We start from the raw sequence: 21,902 nt of genomic DNA on the forward strand, positions 1-21,902 counted from the left end.
AAAAAAAAGAAAAGACAGAAAGAAAGACAGGAGGTAAAGGTCTGCGGACCTTTAGAGAGAAACACAGTGTACCTAGCATCAGGTTTGCAGGGCTCAGTCCAAACCCCTGTAGTGAGTGTCAGAAGACGCGGCCCGGAGAGGACCAGTATCTTTTCATATATAAAGTGTGTTCCAAGTAACGTGTGGCTCACGACCTCCCCAGTCCAAACGCAGGCTGAGCAGCGGAGCCTCCCGACCCCTGTCAGGCAGTGTAAACCTCTGAGAATCGGACTGCATATCAAGCAAAGTTAGACAGGCGTCCGTCACCTTTTCAGCCCCCCCGCCCCCCCCCCCCCCCCCCCCCCCCCAGCTCTGGAGTCTTCCTAAACTTTTTAATGACCATAATCATAATCATAATAGTAATGGTAATAAAGGCAGATGGCCAGAGGATTAAGGAAAGGCCTTAGGTTTGTTTACAGGGCAACATCAAATGATCAGTTACTAAACTACCAAATGTAAAATGAGTGGACGGCAGTGTAAGTCATTACTTCAGTTCAGTTCTTGGTTCCCTGGGTTCAGAAGGACCTTCCTTTAGTTCCTCTCATTCCTCCTTAGTGAGCTGAGAATGGACAGAGTAAGGTGAAAAACTCCAGGATCAGGCTGTGCGTTCAAATGAACTCACATAAATGGAAACAGAACCACAGCCATTGGACCGGGACACTTTTCACATGCCTCCTGAGCAGGTCCATATGAACCGGGTTCTTGCCAAAAAAAAAAAAAAAAAAAGCTTACTTGATTCAAATGACTAATTACTCTCTCTCCACAATGATGAAGGAGATGATGATGATGATGATGATGACAGTAGTTCGAATAAAGCTCAGTGAACTTTCAGATCCATCATATCGTGGCGTTGGGTCAACCACTAGGTGGCCCTGTTTCATCTAGGCTGGTTTACCAAACACTCAACTTTTTATTCTTTGATAATACTGACGAATCGTTGCGCGCGGGATATGCTTTCAGTGCAAGACTCCATATCTGCTTTGCTCCAACAGAACCACTCACATCCACCAATGACTGAGTGAACAGGACTCAGCCCAGCCACTGTAAGAAACATCCAGAATAAAAACAATAGCATAATAATCATAATAATAATAGCAATAATAATAATGATAACAGTCGTGAACAGTGGCCAAACAGAGGCCAAAAAAGAGCTGATGAACTCATCAGCCAGTGTAGGCAACTGTATAAGTTACAGCTCCTGTACCACTGCTCCAGAGACATCTCCTCTCTGGAAAACCAAATAATAATAATAATAATAATAATAATAATAAAATAAAATTAAAAAAAAGAAACAAAAACATCTCTTCCCTCCCATTGGAAGCCTTTGTCCCTTTTGAACTCATTTTCTTAAAAACATTAAATACTGATTAGCAAACTACAGCTAAAAAACAAAAACAAAACAAAAACAAACAAACAAAAACAAAAAAACAAACACAAAAAAAAACACCAAACGTCCACCTCTTCACAAAGAGAACTGTTCAATCTGTTTTGTTTTTTTTTAAACCAGCACTTATTGCGTTTGTCCTTTCGTTCTTTTTTCTTTTCTTTTTTTTTCGTTTTTCGTAAAAAAGAACCTCTTTTCCACGGCTGAACTCTGACTGCTGAGAGTTGATTCAGAGGGGCCTTCGATTTGTCCCCCCTGCTTGCGGGCCCTGCGGCGTGTGTGTGACGGATTGCCAGAGTTTCCGTCCTGCTCCGCACTCGCTGACTCCGCCCGAAAATCCTTCAGAGAACAAAAAAAACCTGTAAAAACTCCAGCGGTGGCCTGGGGAGACCCACGTCGCCTCTCCACTCTGCAGGACGCGGCGTTGTCAGGGATGCAGCCATTCGACAGAGGGCGCTTTTGTTTCGCCTGCACCTCAAAGGCAGACGCTCTTTAGAAAAGGGGTTTGGGTGCGTGGGTGGGTGGGGCTAAAAGGGGTGTGGCTGGGGGGGGGGTGTGGTTGAGGATAAGGAGGGCATGGGGTTAAGGTAAGGGGTTAGAGGAGGGTTGTCTTGGTTCTACCAGGGGGGGGAAGAGGGCAGGACCTGAGAGAGAAAGGGCATACTCTCCATAGGTCTCATGGCGATGTTGAGGGGTCCGGCGATGTTCATGGGCATGGGCGTGGTGATGGCCACCGGGTGGGCGATGTTCATCGGCGCGGTGGCGGGGATGTTGACCGAGGCGATGTTGACGGGTCCGGTGATGGTGACCGGATGCTGCAGGCTGACGGGGGAGGTGATGTTGACCGTGTTAGTGGTGATGTTCATCTGGGCGGCGATGGTGACGGGGTTGCTGCTGTTGCCGCGGTTCATCGCCGTGGTGATGGGCGCCGAGGCGGTGACCGGCGTGGCCGAGGCGGAGTTGCAGACTTCGTTGTTGTCTGGAGGGACAGAGAGAAGACAAACGAAGACGATTAGATGTTTGGGTGTCCTTTGGTTCCTCCCTCCCTCCCCACTGTGTCCCTCTGGCGGCACCAATCCGCCCCCTATGATGTCAGTGTCAGAGTTCACTCTCCTTTCCTTGTTTTGCCTCTGTTTTTAATGCTTCTGCAATGCACTCAGCACTCAGACTGGCTACTCAGTGTACAAAAGGTGGCATAAAATTCAAGTTAGATCATTCTTATAATTATTATTCTTACTGTTATTATCCATCTACACTACAGTAACTCTCAGTTTCAGTCCTGAGGCTGCTACAGGACCTAAAATCTGGGGGAGTTTGTAAATCTGTCCCAAAGGCCACGTTTAAAGGAAGACAGAGGTACCTTAGCACTGCTTCCTGCCAAAAGGACAGTCATTTGAATATACAGATAACGCTGGGATGTGGATCCAGGAACTAAAGCCAACATTTATGCTTCATATTGCAAGCCATCAACTGGTCAAGCAGGCAGGAGGATCTCCTTTCTCAACAGAAAACCTGTATTTCTACAGTTTAGCCTAGTTGGGGTTTTCCCAAACCGTGATTTGGCAAAGAGGGATGCAATGCCAGTTTTGTGTGCGTGTGTGTGTGAGTGCGTGTGTTTGTGTTGCATATCTTTGATTTCCTGACAAAGTTCAGGTTTTCACAGTAAGTTTCGTTTTTACCTTTTCTTGGGTCAGGGGAGTTCCACTGCCAGTCCCCTATTTGGAAACACACACACAGTGTTATGGTAACCCCACCCAGACTGGTGGGCGGAGCCACGGTGGCTCTCACTGTCTAATCACAGTGAGGTCAGTCCCATCTGAACTGGGCTGTGGGTGGGGCCATGTGTCACCCAACAAAAGCAGGACCACAGCACTGAGTGACTAAAGCATTATGGAACAGTAACAGTTAACATTGCTATTCTAAAACACTCTCTGCTTCCAGTGCCATTAAAACATTATGACAAATCTGGGAGCAACTCTACATGGGGGGAAAGGGGGTGGGGGGGTGGGGGGGTAGACAGACACAAAAAACGGATTTATGACCAGATGTGCGGGTTAAAAACGAGGGCCACGGAGTGATGTCAACGTCGGGGACCAACATCTGAACTCAGCCTCGCGTCAAAGCAGACAGATCAGTTCACACACACACATCTCAAAACACAGACACAGAGAAACAGAAACACATTCAAAACATTTCAACAGTGAGAGGAAAAAGAGGAGAACCAGCATGGAGAAACAGACTCCTGAGAAGAGTTAAAGCCTTGGACAGAGACCTAGGACACAGACAGGAGCTGTCTTGAGACAGGGAACCTGTACACGGTGGATGGTTCATCTGCTTTACACAGAGAGATGAAGTGACATTTCATTAGAGAAGGGGATTATAAGACAGAGATGAGAAGGCGTGAAGCCTCTTGTCTGATGGAGAAGCTCAGTGAAGTAACACAGGCCAAGACAAAATGACACTCACTCACAACAGCACAGGATGATATGAAGGCCACCCTACAGACAGGACAATGAGCTCCCATCCAGAGAGGGCAACGCAGGCGTCGGGTCTTGTCTCTTTATGAAAGCTTTTGGTCACAGTGGAGCCTTACGAGATTCAAACAGATTTTCACTTCACCTCCAGCCATCGATCACCAATTCCCCATTCTCTCCTTTATGAGAGACACAGGGGCCATGACAGCTCATCTTTATCAACTCAAGGTTGCTTTGAGAATTTAACACTATGCAGAGTAAAACATACTGTTTACATCTGTGCAGAGCTGTGAGGCAGTCTGACCTGCACGCCGGTTACGCTGCAGAAAGAGAAACACGCTCACTGCTCTTTCCCCGAACAGAACGCCCAGGCAGGTCGCTCCGTTCGCGTCGCCGTGTGAACGGATTCCATATTCCTTACATTACCTTAAACCACGGAGGAGTCTGCACACTCACACAGCAATTCACCAGACAAATGGAGTCAATACAGATGTGTGCCGGTCTCACAGAACTACAGCTAATGAAATCCAGATTGGATTGTTACCATTCAAAAATTCCCAGAAACATATTAAGCCGGTCCTGTTTGTTAAAAAAAAAAAAAAGAAAAGAAAAAAAAAGTGACCTCTTTTTTTTCTCCATGAAGCAGATGGGAGGAAGTATGTTACACAGACTGGTGTAAACTGGGGGAATTTCTGATGCCGTTAAGAGGTCAAGTCCTATCTGAGACATACCACAACAAATAGAGCAAGACAGAAGACAAGATCAGCAGCAGTCAGACGGCCTCAGCTTACACTGCAACACGTCTTACAAAGACAGCACACTCCAGTCAAACTCTCTAGGAACGGCTCCAAACAATTCCCTACAGACAGCCTAGTTTAAGCACATGGTTCACACTCTGGTAACACACACACGAACCGGAGAGGCAGAGGAAAACACAGGGGTCTGTGAAAGAATCCACATCAGTACATTGGGTGAAAACTGCACTAAAAGCTATACAACTTTTTTTTTAGTGGACCAGGCCAACCAGCCCAACCATCGCTGTGGAGAAACGTTCTCATGAGTTGTTGTGACTTTGGCTGGATACGGAGGAAAGGAGGAGGCGCGTGCTACGGAGGCTAAAGGAGGAGGAGGAGAAGGAGGAGGTGGGGAGGGGGTCAGGCGCACCTTTGTTACAGGAGTTGTTGAAGTTGGTCTGACCGTGCGTCTTCAGGTGGCTGGTGATGTAGGCGGCACTTAGCATCTTTCCACAGATGTTACAGGTGACCTTCCCCTCGTGTCTGATCATGTGAGAGCGCAGTCTGTCTTTGGTGGCGAAGGCAGAGGTGCATGCCTGCAAAACAAAACGTCCGCAAGGAATAAAACCCGGAGCCGAACCGCCCAGCCCCTCTCTCTCTCTCTCTTTCTCTAGAACAGATTCATTTGTTTTGCTTGAGTTTCTTTGTGCGGCGCCCTCTTTTAACAGAGCGTTTGAGTGAGAACGGCAGAAAATGCCAAATGCCACCCTGTTCAGAACCCCAGAACCACCGGCTCGTGGGCACAGCTGTCTAGTTAGTGGCTCTCCTCTCAGGCTAATAAGAGATAGTCTCTCAGAAAACGCAGTCTGGTTCTCAACGCCACAGACTAACGCTGCGTAGTCGGAGCTATGACAGGAAGCGGCAAAATGTCAGGGTCGAGCTGGAATGTAGCGGAGGCAGGGAATAACAAGCGTGCGTTCAGTTTCCGTTAGCGGGACGCGGGCGGCGGTCGCTTACCGTGACTTGGCATTTGAAGGGTCTCTCAGACGAGTGAACGTGCTTCACGTGGCAGCTGAGATGATCAGGCCTGGAGAAGAGAGGAGACAGGGAGCAGGAGAAGAGAGGAGACAGGGAGCAGGAGAAGAGAGGAGACAGGGAGCAGGAGAAGAGAGGAGACAGGGAGCAGGAGAACAGTTAGTCACTATGATAAGAGGAAAAACGCGTTTCTCTCCTTCAGAAGAACAGCTCCATAGGTTTGGTGGTGGCACTGCAGTATCAAATGAGATTTTTTTCATCTCATCTCATTCAGAAGTCATAAACGGAATGCAATATTAAAGCTCTCGGATAACTTAGCAAGGTTTAGACCAGATGCCCTGATGTTGCTCCTGGAAAATTACATTTTAGATCTCTCTCTCTCTGCTTCCCTCTCTCTCTCTCTCTCTCTTCTAACAACAGACTCGTCCATTAAGTAAACCTCAGGTTCTTTGATTAGCTCAGGCAGAGAGAGACCTGTAGTGGTGTGTGGGCTTATGCCACCAGGGCTGGAAAACACAGACTTAGAAAACAAAAAAAAAAACAGTCAACAGTATGACACGACTGCGAAACAACAGACACTCTGTGAACTGAATGCAGTTGTGACAGCCCATTACTTACATGCCTTTTTGTACACAACCCGTTGACAGATGAATCACTTCATTCATCCGCTGATTGCATAATATCAAACAAACAGATTTATGACTGACTGACAAGCTTAAATGATAGCTGGATTATATAGCTATGCTCAGAGAACAGGCGGTTAGACCAGCCGCGGCAGGCAGGCAACGCGATGCCTCATTTAGAGAGCTGTTGTGCATCAGAAAAGTAACACTCTGTCAGCTAGTCCTGAGAGAGCGGCAGTTTCATACTGGCTATGGCTCTAGCACTGAGGAGGAAAGTCAAGTGTAATCTCTTCAGGGATGCTGTGAGCCGGAATGGCTGCTTGTCTGCAGACACAGCTCGCTGGCAGCAGTGAGGTCCCACGTTCTCTGGCCAAGTTCTCACCCCTGAGCACGGTGATAAACATCCACGCTGCACACCATTTCCCCAACACGCACGGATCCACCCCTCCCTCTCCCCTCGTCCTGCGATCCCAACCCTTCATATTAAGAGTCTGTGAGGTGACTGCACACTGTTTCTCACACACACTGATTACCACACTACCTGAGAGTGAGAGCGCGCTACCCGCAGCCCACAGCATACCTCTCTTTTCTCTCCCTCATCCCTTCTTTTAAAAGAAACTTGCCTTGCTCACATTGGAAATAATCCAGGGATTATTAATCACAGGACGCAGAAAGGGCCCGGCTGACGCACTCTCTCATTCATCTCAGACGGGAAAGAGATTAGAGAGGAGGAGAGTCATTCCTGAGGTAGCCGCGCTCCTGGAGCTGACTGTGGACTGCACTGAGGGTGACTAACATGACTAACAGGAAATCTCAAACCACTGCCTCACCACTACTCTCTCTCTCTCAACTATTTCCCAGTGACAAACCCCCGTCAAGTCATAGCACAAAAATCAAAGCACTCTCTCTCTTGCTCTGTCTGAGTGAGGTGGGGGTTGGGATGGTGATCTGGCAGCGGGGGGGGGGGGGGGGGGGGGGGGGGGGGGGGGGGGGGCACAGGGCTCTTTAATAGTGAGCTGGGATTTCAACCTGCTGGGGTCCACAAAGACAGTGAGTCACCCCAATTCAATGCTACTATAAATCAGCGAGCTGCAGCCAATGGAAGACACCGGAACAAGCTGATGTCATAGAGGAGAGCAGATGGTCGCCCAAGCTCCGCCCCTTGTATGCATATTTCAATACAGGGTATTAAAGGAGAGAGGCATCATCACTCTCTGTGGGATTAGTCATCCTACCATGACTAATAAGCGTGTGTTGTGAAGATCTTCAGCGTCTGAAAGGAGAGGTAGGCAGCTGACGGCTAGCTCCACAGACTGCTCCAAAACCTCAGCTTTAAAGAGTAAGACGTCTGGTCTTTTAGACACGCTAGCTTCTTATAACCCTTACCTGGGGTGTCTGCCAGTACCTCAGGCAAGCTTCTGATCAAACATTTGGATGTCTTACAAAAAGGTTACAAAAAAATTACCTTCTGTAGTGGTGTAAACAACAGAACTATGCTGGTTTACCAAGTCATTTAGAGCAATGGTAATGTCAGCAGTGAATTTCTCAATTAAGCCACAGAAGAAAAAAAAAAAGGGGGGGGGGGGGAGATGTGTAATCATATCTGTACCATTCTCATGTGGCCCCGTAGAGACTGTGACAGAGCAGCACCCTTTCCTATGGTCCTTTAGAACTATAACAGAGCAGTACCCCTTCCTATGGTCCTATAGAACTGTGACAGAGCAGCACCCTTTCCTATGGTCCTTTAGAACTGTGACAGAGCAGCACCCCTTCCTATGGTTCTTTAGAACTGTAACAGAGCAGTACCCCTTCCTATGGTCCTATAGAACTGTGACAGAGCAGCACCCTTTCCTATGGTCCTTTAGAACTATAACAGAGCAGTACCCCTTCCTATGGTCCTTTAGAACTATAACAGAGCAGTACCCCTTCCTATGGTTCTTTAGAACTATAACAGAGCAGTACCCCTTCCTGTGGTTCTTTAGAACTATAGACTGTGACAGAGCAGTACCCCTTCCTATGGTTCTTTAGAACTATAAACTGTAACAGAGCAGTATCCTTTCCTATGGTTCTTTAGAACTATAGACTGTAACAGAGCAGTACCCCTTCCTATGGTTCTTTAGAACTATAAACTGTAACAGAGCAGTATCCTTTCCTATGGTTCTTTAGAACTATAGACTGTAACAGAGCAGTACCCCTTCCTATGGTTCTTTAGAACTATACGCTGTGACAGAGCAGTACCCTTTCCTATGGTTCTTTAGAACTATAGACTGTAACAGAACAGTATCCTTTCCTATGGTTCTTTAGAACTATAGACTGTAGTTCTAAAAAAACCATAGGTACGGGTACAGCTCTGTTACAGACTATAACAGAGCAGTACCCCTTCCTATGGTTCTTTAGAACTGTGTTCAGCTACAGCTGTGTGCCACATCAGTGTGCCACATCAGTGTGTTAAATCAACGCATCTGTGTATTTATGTCAACAATGAAAACACTGACTTATATTGGCATACTGAACATTCACACTGATTATGTAATTCTAAAGGGATCACCGGTCAGAATGGGCCTGTTATCAACACGCTTGAGCTTCTCCCCCAATAACTCTTCATCTCTGAAATAATTCCAATTAAAAAAGAAGCCAGTAAAGAGAGTGGTTTACCTGGAGAAGCCCTTCCCACAGACGGAGCAGACATAGGGTTTGTGAACTCCGCCGTCGTGCGAGCGCACGTGGTACGTCATGCGGTCCTTCCGTTTGAAGCGCTGCTGGCAGATGGGGCATTCGAAGGGCTTCTCGTCCGAGTGCGAGAGCTTGTGGCGGTTCAGGTGGTAGACGTCGCGGAAGGCCTTGCCGCACATCTCGCAGCCGTGGTTCTTTTTGACTGGCTTGGCTGGTTTTTTGGGGGCGCTCTGCTGGGGCACGTTGCCCATGGAGGCCGGGGACATGACGCCGGAGCCCGTGGAGACGGACGTGGTTGCCGTGGTGAGGATGCCGGCGATGGTGGAGATGTAAGACGGGTTGCCGCTGTTCTCGCGCGGCATGGTGGAGATGAGGGGCACCATGGTGGGCGCCGTCTGCGCCGTCTTCTTGGGCCGCGACACCATCTTGACGCCGGTGTGGCAGGACTCGTGGCGCCGCAGGTGGTAGCTGTCCCTGAAGGCCTTGTTACAGTAGCCGCAGATAAACGGCGTTTTGCTCTTGTGTTCTTTCTTCACCACGGGCATCAGACCTCCGCCGCCTCCGTTACCCCCGCCGCCTCCGCCTCCCCCCGTCCCGCTGGCTACATTGTCCTTCAGGAGCTCGGCGGCGCTGACCGGAGGTTTCTGGTCCAGTGGGATGGGCAGCACGGGCTTCTGGTCCTGCGGCTCGGCCCCGGAGTTGAGCAGCGGCAGCAGGCTGTTCTGGGCCACCTGGTGTTGGTGATGAAGGGCTTCATTTGCCTGCTGATGGTCGACAGCACAAACAGAGAACAAAAAGATGTCAGTCCACAGAATCCCACACTTTTCTCTCCGTGCGTGCGTGTGCGTGCGTGCGAGAACTTAAGCCTTGTGCGGCTGTGAGGAAACCCAGGGCTTAGTCAGCAGTACCTCAGGCACACATGTGCTTATACCAAAGTTAAACCATAGAAATGATGGACAGCTCAGGGCATGGCACTGTGGGATTTCCCTCTGTCTCCACACTTTAAAGGAGCGGGGTCAGAATCCCTCTGCTGCTCCGTCTAACCGCCACACCGTCACCCCGCAACCCCCACTTAAAGCCAGCGACTTTCCCCTTTTATGCAACAGGACGCTGTTTTTGGAGCTTAGCCTACATTCTTAAGTCTGCACGCACGTACACACACACACAGACACACACATACACACGCACGCACACACACACACACACACCAGTTTACATAAGTGGTGTCACGCAGAGAAAGGGGAAATGAATTTAGCATTAAGCTCACATTGTGTTTCCCTTATTGGCTCTCCAAGCTCTAAGTGAGGGCAGACTAAAGTCCAGCGCCAAAAACGTCAACCATTCGCACCACTGGTCATTACTCTGCAGCTGGCGCTGTGGGCTGAGGTGAAGGCCCAGGCAGAGCTAGCCTGCACGTCCCCCCCCCCCCCCCCCCCCCCGACCTCCTCTGTTTCGACAGCGTTAGGAGATGAAACACTACCGTCTCTGTCTGTCCAGCCTTCTCTTCTCTGGCTCTCTCCCCCCCCTGAGAAAGCCTAGATCACAGCTCTGAATGACACAGCCGAGAGAGAGAGAGAGAGAGAAGGAGAGTGTGCATAAAGCCGGTGTGTCGGCGGCCTGTCAGAAATAGAGACTGACTCATGTTGGGTGCATGTGTGGCGTGTCGGGATGCCATGCTGAGAGCACAGGCCCAGGGCACACAGGCAAGGCTCTCTGGTCAGCACTTCCGTTAGGCTGACCAATGACTAATGACAAACAAGCTCTCAGCTCAGGGAACAGACACAAAGCAGCCAGAGCCAACCGTCAGGCTACACCGTGCAGTCCAGAGACCAAAAAACAACCGTCAGGCTACACCGTGCAGTCCAGAGACCAAAAAACAACCGTCAGGCTACACCGTGCAGTCCAGAGACCAAAAAACAACCGTCAGGCTACACCGTGCAGTCCAGAGACCAAAAAACAACCGTCAGGCTACACCGTGCAGTCCAGAGACCAAAAAACGGGTCTCACAAGTATCCGACGGTGCTTTTTTTTTTAAAAAGTCTTTTCTTTTCTCGTTCCACAAACTTAGAAACACATTTCTCTCTAAACACACATCAGCGGGAACACTAGCCACAGCAGACTGGCCAGGACTGACCCCCTGTTTCACACAGCTCTAAAGAAAAAGAAAAAACCAGGAGAGCAGTCGCCACTGGACGCCACAGAGTCACAGAAACAAGGCTCAGTTACGCATGTGGACAGCACCAAAAACAGCAGACGCCCCCCGATCCCCCCGCCACCCCCCCGGTTAAGCTAAATCTGTCCAGTGTAAAGTGATCTGCTGCTCTGATGCGGCGGATTTCTCATGTGACGGTGGAGAGTAGCCGACTCACGCGGAGAAGGCTGGGGGTCCAGAGCCATCTCAAACAGCAGCTGAGATACTGAACTCAGCTCAAGTCAACTGTGTGTGTGAGTGTGTGTATATGAGCGTGTTGAGTGTGATTAGACTGTTTGGTGAAAGGACATGAGACTCTGTTCCGTTCTGGGGCCTGACCCCTGGGGCCGGGGAGAGTGTTTACCGGAGCGCCAAGGGGGAGACCACCCCCCCCCCATCCAGTAGCTCTTCTCCCTCAGAGGCTGTGCGGTCCAACCACCAAAGCCAAGAGGGCCGACCACCGTCTACGGTGGGGGGGGGCGACTCATTTGACACATCAGATAACTGCAAGCCCAAATCATTTAGCAGGGCTTAACCTGTCGTTCCACTGCTTAGTCAACAATGTGCCCCCCCACCCTCTACATCATGACGCAAATACACAAAGATTAAAAACCCCCCTCCGAAACCCAGAAGGTGTCAACATCTCTGACTCACACTCTTACAATGACAAGGAACGACAGACTCAGAAATGTATTTGTGCCTAACACTAGTTCTGATAAAGTGCGCGCACGCATGTGTGTGAGTGAGAGAGAGAAACTGTGTAAGAGAGAGAGGTTTTAATGAAGCTTTCCAGGTGCCACCCATATAGGACGCCATTAAAGCTCCTAATCAGGCCCAACTTAAAACTCTTACAGCTTTTACAGACATGGCAAAGACCAGCCGCCACGGCAGAGAACAGCCGCGGTGGAAGAGAACAGCCGCCACGGCAGAGAACAGCCAGAGCCAAAGCTCTGAGAGAGAAGCTTGTGAAATGTGCTGTTTTTCAAGAAGAGGACATCACCGGAAAGCCCTGCTGGAGACCATGAATGTCTGAGGTAGCGGGTTGCTCAAGAGCAGTGACTGTAGTCAAAAAATCCCTGCCAAGTATTCACAGTCTCAACAAACAGAGCATGTCTCTGCCCCTAGTCTCGCACACACACAAAACCTGAACATCACTGACCCCCATGTATCACATCTTCCTTATAAAGATCTCTCCACACATACAGAGGGCCTGTGCTCAGGAGCAAATGGAGAAACAGACACAGTGCTCAAGTCCATGTCAAAAGAGAGGCAAAGTTTGGGCTTTGGCTGCTATTGTTGTTCAATGGAGCATCTCAAATCAGAGTGGGCCCCCGCATATGCAGACACAGACCCACAGCACTTCACTGTCTTTACCAGTATGCCTTCCACTTCAACCAGCTCTTACCAGTATGCCTTCCACTTCAAACCAGCTCTTACCAGTGTGCCTTCCACTTCAAACCAGCTCTTACCAGTGTGCCTTCCACTTCAACCAGCTCTTACCAGTGTGCCTTCCACTCAAACCAGCTCTTACCAGTATGCCTTCCACTCAAACCAGCGCTTACCAGTATGCTTTCCACTTTACCCAGCTCTTACCAGTATGCCTTTCACTCAAACCAGCGCTTACCAGTATGCTTTCCACTTTACCCAGCTCTTACCAGTGTGCCTTCCACTCAAACCAGCTCTTACCAGTATGCCTTCCACTCAAACCAGCTCTTACCACTGTCCTTTGAAAAATAACAACCGACTTAAACATCACTACAAATTTCATGGCAGGTTTTTTTTTTTTCTAAACTACAGAACTGTTCAGACAGACTTCAATTTGGATTCAAGTGAAGGTCACTGAGAACACCGACCCATTCAATCTGTGTAGATAGACTTTAGTTCACCATACAACTCCACAACATTTCACTCAGTAACCGAGAAAGCGAGTGCCTGAGCGTTCTGGGGTTTGGGGGCGGGGAGAAGGCCGCCTCGACGAGCTGAAAGAGAACAGGAGAAAACTATCACCGTGGCCTCTTACAACCGACGGTTCGCAAAACAAGGACGACGCAATTAAGACAGCTACGTCCTCTTCCGCAATCGCAAAAGAGCGGGGTTAAATACCTGACCCTTTTCATTCTGACCCAACCAGCCGTCCTACAGGGGCCAGCCGCGAAAGGGCCGCGGAGGAGGGGAGGAAAACAGAACACGTTAAAAGAAAAAAAGAAAAGAAAAAGAGGACAAGAGAAAGAGGGAGAGACAAGAGAGAGAGAAAAGAAAAGAAAAATGAATCCCCACATTCTGCTCCTTATTTCATCTGCGCTATTGTTACGGACACAAATCTGAGCGGTGATGCACTCAGCGCTCCGCGGGGGTTCTTTGTGAGGGAGTCTTCACTGATTTAGGTTCTCTATTCATGGGTACAGCTCCACGCCTCTCCGCACGCACCGCTCAGCAAGACCGACTCTCCTCTCCTCTCCTCTCTCCTCACTTGCCTGAGGAACAGACCTGAGGAGAACTCAGAGCAAGCATCTACCACCCCCCACCCCTTCTATCAGTGCACCTGTTCTGTTCTGTAACTTTTATGTTCCCTAGTCATCCTTTCTGTCTCTCTGTCTGTCTGTCTGTCTGTGGCGGCTGCGTGACTGCGTGCAGTCTGCAGACACACAGCGGCCTCGCAGACAGAGGACGGGGTGACCCACGCCCGCTGTGCCTTCACGCCACTTTGACAATTTTGATCCAGATCCAGTCTGAAAGCGGCAGTCACTCCAACCTACATAAGATCCTGAGAGCCTGTCCCAGAGAGGGCACACATGGCTCTAAGAAGGCAGAGCCCTGACAATGGAGACCTGTAAAAAAAAAAAAAAAGGCCGTCCTGGATGCTGTAACACATGATAATGTGTTTTCAAGCAAAGCTTTCTTGAATTTGAATTTGAAAAGAAACAAGTAGAAAGTACAATGGGTGTTTAAAGATGGGGAGAAAGAGAGAGAGAGAGAGAGAGAGAGAGAGAGAGAGAGAGAGAGAGAGAGAGAGAAAGAGAAAGAGAGAGAGAAAGACTGGGGTATAATAGCATGTCATGATATATGGGGCGGCCTGTTAAGCTGACAAGTGGATCGTGTTTATATTTTCAGTGTGTGATTCCCTATTGAACACAACCCAAGATAGTTTACCACAGACAGCTTAAGTCCTAAACAGAATTCATGCTCAATGTTCCTCTTTTATTGTCCAACATCACGAAATTACAAATGACTGGTGTTGAGTCAGCTCATTGAACCAGTTTACAACACACATCTACAAGGTGAAACTTTGAATGCAAACATATTCATCATACGCATTTGTGATGCTGAGGGTGAAAACCTAGAGGCTGATAAAAAAGACAAATCCTTTTTCATTTGAAAGACTCGAACTGAACGAACAATAACTTTTCACATGTTCCCCATAAAACAAAGGCCAACAGAAGGACAAACAGAACACAGACGCTATGAGGCAGACTACTGCTACAGCACTGTAACACCCACCCCCCCCAAATCTGCCCGTCGCTGCGTCTGAAGGTGAGAAAAGTGCCCACTGCGGGGGAAATGGGCTCCCACTCGCTGGGCCAGGGGTCATGCATGAGGTGCTTTTCTTGGCTGTCAGACAACTTGTTACCATGCTAACCCTGTTACCCACATCATCAGAGAGCCTGCCTTAAGCAGAGCAGAGGAGAGGAGAGGAGAGGAGAGCAGAGGAGAGGACAGGGGCTCAGGTTGGCGGGAACACGGCGAGTCGTGCAGAGCTGCATCTGAGGGGACTGAGATTTCGGACGGGGCTGTGTCCTGCTCCGTTTCATCTGAGCAGTAAAAGGATTACATGGGTTTGTACTCTCTCAGGGGCTTCAACAATGCCCTGTGAGCACAACCAGAGCACAAACTGAATTCTCTGTGTTTCCCTTCCTTTTCTCCCAAAATAACAGGGGCTTGCCTGACTAAGCTCCAGCGAAAACCGTTCTGCTGAATTATAAACAAAAGGAAAACCAAACCTGAAAAGACAGTTGATTCTCATTGCAATAATATTGGCTAAAACAGACCTCTGAAGGATGCGCAAACACACTAAAACCATTCAAATGATTCATCTTCAAGTAAACAGGCTAGTTCCAACTTGTCTTTTTCCACACATTTGTGCCTGGAACAGGTTAAAGGCAAGAGTGCTAGACTAATAGTCTTTTTTTAATCAGTCGAAACAGCAGGCCTTCAGCAGAGCCACACTCCCTGCACATGCCTTTCAATACCTTTAAAATTCAGTCACAAAGAAGCCTGAGTCGCTGGAGTGGTTTTACCGAGCAGGTAAGTGGGCGTCTCTGAAGAACACCAGCACTTGACACTTGGACTTTTGCGTGTCCGAAACACATCGCCCACGGGGGAGATGGAGACAAACAGCCGGTGCTGGAGAAAAGGACAGCTCAACACCGTACGAAATAAAAACTGCTTCTTCTTCTTCGATTTTGACTTTCACCGTGGCTCTATAAAATCTTCTGTTCGCGTCTCGTGCGATCACACATGATCTCATCTTGCACCAATTAGCCCATACCAGCTGCAGCACTGGGTTACACTGGGAATACAGTAACCCTACCTGTCACAACTACAGTGAGAAGATCAAAGGGGAGAGGTGTGGAGGGGGACTGCATGCCCTGAGGACATGCATTTGAGCATTTATACGTGGAGGGAGTGATGTTTTCAGAGTTGGTGATGAATGCATTATATAATTTGGATCAATGTGGCCCAATTTCAGCTCCTGCAGACTGATTGCAGACAGAGCTAAATAAATCCACACAAACAGAGGTTCCACACATTCCTCCATTTACAAAATGCTCAAGTTTCACAGGATCTTTGGGAGACGCGAGACAGCCTCTCTTCACCCTGGCTATATGCTCTTGGTCCGTAATCAGACAAGTCGATAGCTGAATAAAGTATCAAAGACTGCCTGTGTTGTGTTAACTATAACGAAATCAGGAAATCTGACTCAGCATTAGAACGCTCTTACACCGGGATGTGTTACATAGCTGTTTACGCAGTCAGCTATACTTGGGTCTTGGACGGTGGTTGTATCGCTGGTGTATATTAGGGATGAAACCTATTTACCAACAGCCGTTCCAAAAGCGGCTGGGTATGATACTATGAGCGGCCTCTGACTCATCCTTGGCGAATGGTTTCCGTGGTACATTTGCTTTAACAACTCACGATGACGTTTAGGAAAATCTTATTGGTCTATGTCACTGACTGCAGTCACCAGGGAAATCATTCTTTGACATATAAATGTCAATTTTAGTTTGGTTCATAAATTACACAGGGGGAAAGTCCTTCAAACTAACGGTACGGAAGAAACCAAAAACAACGCGCAGAACAGTAGTGCACGTCATTCAACTGTAGCATCACACATACATAGATATATGACAATAACAAAAAAGATGACACGTAATAGTCGTTCAAATGGACTACGTGTAGTAGCAGTCTTACTATCCTAGACAAATGTTCACTGTATCTCATTTCAGTATTAAGTTTCAGTAACACTACGATTCAAGTAGTTAAAAACATCCCAACACAACAATTCCCGAACGAACGATTTAAACACTATTGGCTCGTCAGATTTAAATAGTTAGCTTAAGGGCTATGTTGGTGGACAACATGCCAATAGTAGCGGTCAGTCTGCGCACAACACCTAGCTGGATGCTCTAGCTAGCAGTCTCTAACGACTCAGGCGTAATCACTCGTGCATAAACTACTGAATCTGGGCAAATCAGCCAAAACAAGTTCGCAATATGACAAATTCGGGGCAACTTGAACTACTTGTGTATGTAAATATCTTTCGAGGTCTGGAAAATCACAACGCCATCAAAATCGCCGCTTTTATATGCATAGCTCAAATTCCTTTAACCCGCGGTTACATGGCTATTTGAATCACTGCGGGAGAGGGAAAAAGTTATCAATGCTAACTTGGTTATTTTACCAACAATCTTAGTAGTAACGGGACGCACTTTTCTCATGATATGCAGTGGCGACCTAAGCGTCGATTGTGTAATTGTGAGTGAGCGCGAGGAAAAAATCAATTCAGATCCATCAAACAAAACTGATCAACGGTTAGCGACGACTAAAGAAAAAACAAGACTGGCTTGCGGTGGCGTTGGTGTGGAGGCGACGACTGATCCCTCATGTTTGCGAGCTCACTCGGGCTGAATTAAAAGAGTCATTTGTATCTAAGTAGTTCAAGTTAATGATACAACATACACGGCTAAACCTATATTTTCAAAACTAACAATTCTGAACAGCCGTATCGAGAAAAGAAAACTGATTTTTCCTCGCGTCATGCCCTTCCTCACAGCTGGAAGCCTTGGATTCATGTACCATTGTTTTGCTTAAATTGCTTTGCTTAAAATCTACCTTCTAAAAATCACCATTAAACACTAGATTCTTAAGCTGTAAAGTTATGTCGCTCAAATAGTCCGATTTCGAGCCATTCGGGGACTCCTTACCTGAAATAAGAATGTACTCCAGCTCGGTTCCATTGCAACACTAAAAAAATCTGCAGGAAACCTACAAGAAATCTACAACAAAGCAGCTAAACATGGCAGCTGCTACAACTTCCTGTAACCCCAGGGGCGAACCATTTGAGCGCGATAAAGGGGGAGGTTGTGCTATACATTCGGCAATGTATCGTAACGTTCGACACTGTCACAAATATGCGAATCGTAATATATTTATATATTGAATAATACGCAAGTGAAAATAGGACGTGCTGCAAGAATACAATTAATTGTTAGCAGTCCTGGGTAACTCTAATCCAAAGAACCCCTTCTTAATCTTCTCTTCGGAAAACTCTCGGGGGACATTCGAAAAATGGAAAGAAGTTGATCAATTGGCTGGTACTGTCGCGAGAGACGCTAGAATTACTTTGTAGACGATTTAATACGATGTCGTATAATTTGGTACAAAAATTATGAGGAAGATTTCCTTTTCTGTTATAACCTAATTACCGATCAGGTGTTAGCGTCCCATCTACATAGTTTTCTGTCGCGCCTCTCGCGCTTGTCTCGTAAATACAAATAATAGTCCATTTAGGTTAAACCGTTATGTTAAAAGCAACTGCGATTACTGCCGTCCCTCGACTCGTGGCAGATCGTTAATATCACGGTCAATAATTTCCCCCGATCTTGCGTTGCGGAGAAAGCAAATACGAGAAGGCTGTGCTGAGAGCAAACTTGCAAGCATTGCGATGCTTAACGCGCAGCTATTTTAAGCGAATGTTTCATAATTAGGAGCTACGGTTTATTTACAGACGCAGCTCTCTTATACAAGACATTCATGTACTGAGTTAAAATACGTAATTTATTTTTGGAGAAATATGTGCATAGACTATTCAGTCAGATGACAAGTTTAAGGTCATGCCACACGCAAGAGTTCGTTACTCTGGATTATTATTAATAGACGATGAGACCATTTCAACTCCGCAACTAATAACGTAATCATACACTCCTGCACGCGCTTGCGCTCATACACATACACACACTTATGTAATGTAAGCCGATGCAAGAAAAAAAAATCAACGAAAACAAATATGTATGCCCAGCAGTCATCAAATCTGTAACTCTTTCTTTTTTTGTCTTCGGTTTAAAAAACACCATTTTCCTTGACTGCCCTGCTTAACCAACTGACTTATCTCTGGAAATCTGTGAGTTGATTAGTTGACTAATGGAGAGACATACGGTACAAAATCTTGACTTCCATAAGCTCTTTAAATGAGTACTTTAATGAGTAAACACTGCGGAATGTTATAGACGCATATTTCATCCTTTATAACTCAAATCTTGAATTGAAAAGCTGAACTGAATGCACGGTATGAGTCAGCGTCAAGACTAAAAGCTGAACTGGATGTGCGGTATGAGTCAGAGTCAGTAGTACAAATCTCGGGGTCTCAGTGCGCAGGTGCACATTTTAGTTACCCTTTAACACATTAACAGCCAAACTCGAGCAGATGTTGGGCTCCATTCGTCTTTATACCTTTTTTTGTCTGATACTTAGAACTACCATGGATCACTCATAATGTAAATCAAGCAAAGCGAGTGTGGATAATAAGTGCATGAAGGTTTTTTTTCAGGCGTTGGAGACAAAAGCTGCTTTAATGGTCAAATTTAAACAACAGTCTGCGTAGTGCTGTGTAGTCCAGTTTTAGAGTGAGATATTTTGAGCAACTACATGGGAGAAAAAAAACCCCAAAATGTTTCCAGGTCAGTGGTCATAAAAAATGAAATGTCAATATTAATTCAGAACCCCCAAAACTAATTACATAGATTTAAAAAAAAAAAAAAAAACCCCTGAAAACTCCTCGTTTAATTATATTGAAATGTGCACTTCCTCACTAAAAATGAAAAATGAAAACAACCCAATCTGTGCTCTAGTTCCAGTCATTATTATTATTAGTGTTATTACTCTAGAATGTTCTGTGAACTCTGTGGTTGGCTGTGTGTGTAGGTGTTCAGAAAAAAGGTGCCCCCTATTGTACATTACAGTCTTTCTCACAGTGTTCATTGAAAGCCTTTGTTCACATACAGTACAATCAGAGAGGGAATATGTGTGGTCAGCCCATTCTAGTCTCAAACAACTCAGCAGTGTCCACAACATCCACCAACTGGCTTACACTTCAGATATAGTTATGCAGATTGTACGCTTTGACAATTTTCCAGATTTGGATTGGAAGGAGACAAATTTGACAAAGGTGAGTGCCATCAGAAAATTGAGCCTTAAAGCCCTTCGCTCATCAGTGCCCATGCATGTTTATGCTTTTCCCCGGGACTGGTCTACTCTGGACTGGTGGCACAGTATACTGGTTTAATGGGCACAGATAGTTTTAGAGCAATTTACATGTCATTGTGCTTTTCCCGGTAATGTTTCCAAATGTAAATTAGACTTATTGTAATATTTTGCTTCGAGGCACCAAGGAAACTGATCTAGGCAACCCAGTTTGAACTGCACACATGTTCTCAACTGTCATTTGGAAGCTACAGAGATAACCAAATTTGGCATAGAAATGTATAAATGTATCATGAATCCTGGAGATGTTGACAAGTCATTTTAATTTTATTACTGTATTAGTAAAGATGTATTATGTTCAGTTTGGTGTTTTAATTTTATTACTGTATTAGTAAAGATGTATTATTATGTTCAGTTTGTTGTTTTAATTTTATTACTGTATTAGTAAAGATGTATTATGTTCAGTTTGTTGTCCGTGGCTTTTAAACCCACTGTTTTTGCCTTAGAAACTTGCCAAAACGTTTAAAGAGGATGTGAGTTATTGTCTGCTGTGGTCGTAAAACAGTTTCTATGGTTTCCACTGGATGCTAAAGCTTATGATGCTTTTGCTCGGGTCACAGTTGAAAGATTGTGCTGATACGGCACAGGCTGGGAGAGGTCAGCATCTGGTCAAGGTCAGACCCTGTTGTGGGCATGGGACCAAAACAACCCAGCAACAACAAATCCTCAAATCTGTTGATTATCCATGTTGTATTTCTAAAGAGTACAATTAACGTTTGTTATAAATGGGGCAGTCAATGGAATTGAACGAAGGATAGAGATATTGTAGTGCTTTCTCTACTCTGTGTCTTCACAGTGTAAGGAATGGGAGACTGGTCCATTCTTGGCCGCTTCCTAACGGAACTGCAGAACCATTCCACGGTCATTGGTAAAATCTGGCTGACCATGCTGCTGATCTTCCGCATCCTGCTGGTCACCCTGATCGGAGACGCGGTGTACGGCGACGAGCAGTCCAAGTTCACCTGCAACACTCTCCAGCCGGGCTGCAGCAACGTGTGCTACGACACCTTCGCGCCAGTCTCGCACCTGCGCTTTTGGGTCTTCCAGATTGTCCTGGTCTCCACTCCGTCCATCTTCTACGTTGTCTACGTGCTGCACAAAATCACCAATGATGAGAAGCTGGAGATGGAGGACGTGCAGGCGGTGGAAAAACAGCAGCATCCTTCCCCGGACGTGTCGGAGAGCGCAGGGTCTCGAGTGGAGGAGGCCACGGACGCCGACACCTCTACCGTGAGCACCAGTTCTGAGGAAGACTGGGGACTCCAGGAAGGGGAATGTGTGGAGCAGAGCCTGCTGGAGGAGGACTTCAGCGTGGTGGCCAAGGACCCCACTCGGCTGTCCAGGCAGGTGCTGCTGATATACATCATCCACGTACTGCTGCGTTCCATTCTGGAGATCACGTTCCTTTTGGGCCAGTGCTATCTGTTTGGCTTTGAGGTCCCGTACCTGTTTCGCTGCGAGACATACCCCTGCCCTAACAGAACTGACTGCTTCGTGTCTCGTGCCACGGAGAAGACCATCTTCCTCAACTTCATGTTCAGCGTCAGCCTGGGCTGTTTCATCCTCAACATTGCTGAGTTACACTACTTGGGCTGGGTCTACATCTTCCGCGTGCTCTGCTCAGCATGTTCCGCCTGCTGTAAGCTGGAGAAGGATGCCGTGGAGCGCTTGGGCTTTTACGCCAACTACAGGTCTCTCCTGCTCCAGCTACGACACTCACTCCGCAGCCGTGTGGTTCGGCGGGTAGCCGAACCATCCGCGGTGCAAGAGAGGAGCGGTGACAGGGGTACGCGCGCGCCTGCTCTTTCCTTTGAGACAGACTTCACAGTGCAGTGCACCTCTATAAGGAGTCCTGACCACAAGGAACACACTAACACCAAACTGGCCAGCATGACCAAACTGGGCAGAGGCCAAAAACCCTGGGCATGA

At 47.2% G+C, this 21,902-nt stretch overlaps 2 protein-coding genes across 3 annotated transcripts; one reads left to right on the plus strand and one right to left on the minus strand.

Annotated features, from left to right (window-relative positions):
• Positions 1 to 1,932: 1,932 nt before the first annotated feature.
• vezf1a (vascular endothelial zinc finger 1a) lies at positions 1,933 to 17,693 on the minus strand. Of its 2 annotated transcripts, XM_030792763.1 has the most exons (6): positions 17,639 to 17,693; positions 8,945 to 9,726; positions 5,649 to 5,718; positions 5,062 to 5,227; positions 3,103 to 3,138; positions 1,933 to 2,402 (listed from the first exon to the last, which is right to left on the minus strand). In XM_030792763.1, the coding sequence occupies exons 1-6, from the start codon at positions 17,669 to 17,671 to the stop codon at positions 2,041 to 2,043; spliced, it is 1,449 nt and encodes a 482-aa protein (XP_030648623.1). In that variant the 5' UTR covers positions 17,672 to 17,693; the 3' UTR covers positions 1,933 to 2,040. The 2 variants fall into 2 exon arrangements, with proteins under 2 accessions (XP_030648623.1, XP_030648625.1); XM_030792765.1 differs by lacking the exon at positions 3,103 to 3,138.
• Positions 17,694 to 20,777: 3,084 nt separating this feature from the next.
• On the plus strand, positions 20,778 to 21,902 carry LOC115828335 (gap junction delta-2 protein-like). The gene has a single exon (XM_030792294.1). It carries the CDS (start codon positions 20,778 to 20,780, stop codon positions 21,900 to 21,902), a length of 1,125 nt encoding a protein of 374 aa, XP_030648154.1.

Source organism: Chanos chanos, chromosome 15 (genome assembly GCF_902362185.1).
Source record: "Chanos chanos chromosome 15, fChaCha1.1, whole genome shotgun sequence".
NCBI classification, from domain to species: domain Eukaryota; kingdom Metazoa; phylum Chordata; class Actinopteri; order Gonorynchiformes; family Chanidae; genus Chanos; species Chanos chanos.

Excerpts from the sequence above, each read along its gene's own strand:
- vezf1a (XM_030792763.1), bottom strand. The coding sequence starts at position 17,671 with ATGGAACCGAGCTGGAGTACATTCTTATTTCAG. Across the intron at positions 3,139-5,061 it reads CAACAACTCCTGTAACAAAG|GGGACTGGCAGTGGAACTCC; the intron begins GTGCGCCTGACC and ends GTTTCCAAATAG. Across the intron at positions 2,403-3,102 it reads CTCCCCTGACCCAAGAAAAG|ACAACAACGAAGTCTGCAAC; the intron begins GTAAAAACGAAA and ends CTGTCCCTCCAG.
- LOC115828335 (XM_030792294.1), top strand. The coding sequence starts at position 20,778 with ATGGGAGACTGGTCCATTCTTGGCCGCTTCCTAACGGAACTGCAGAAC.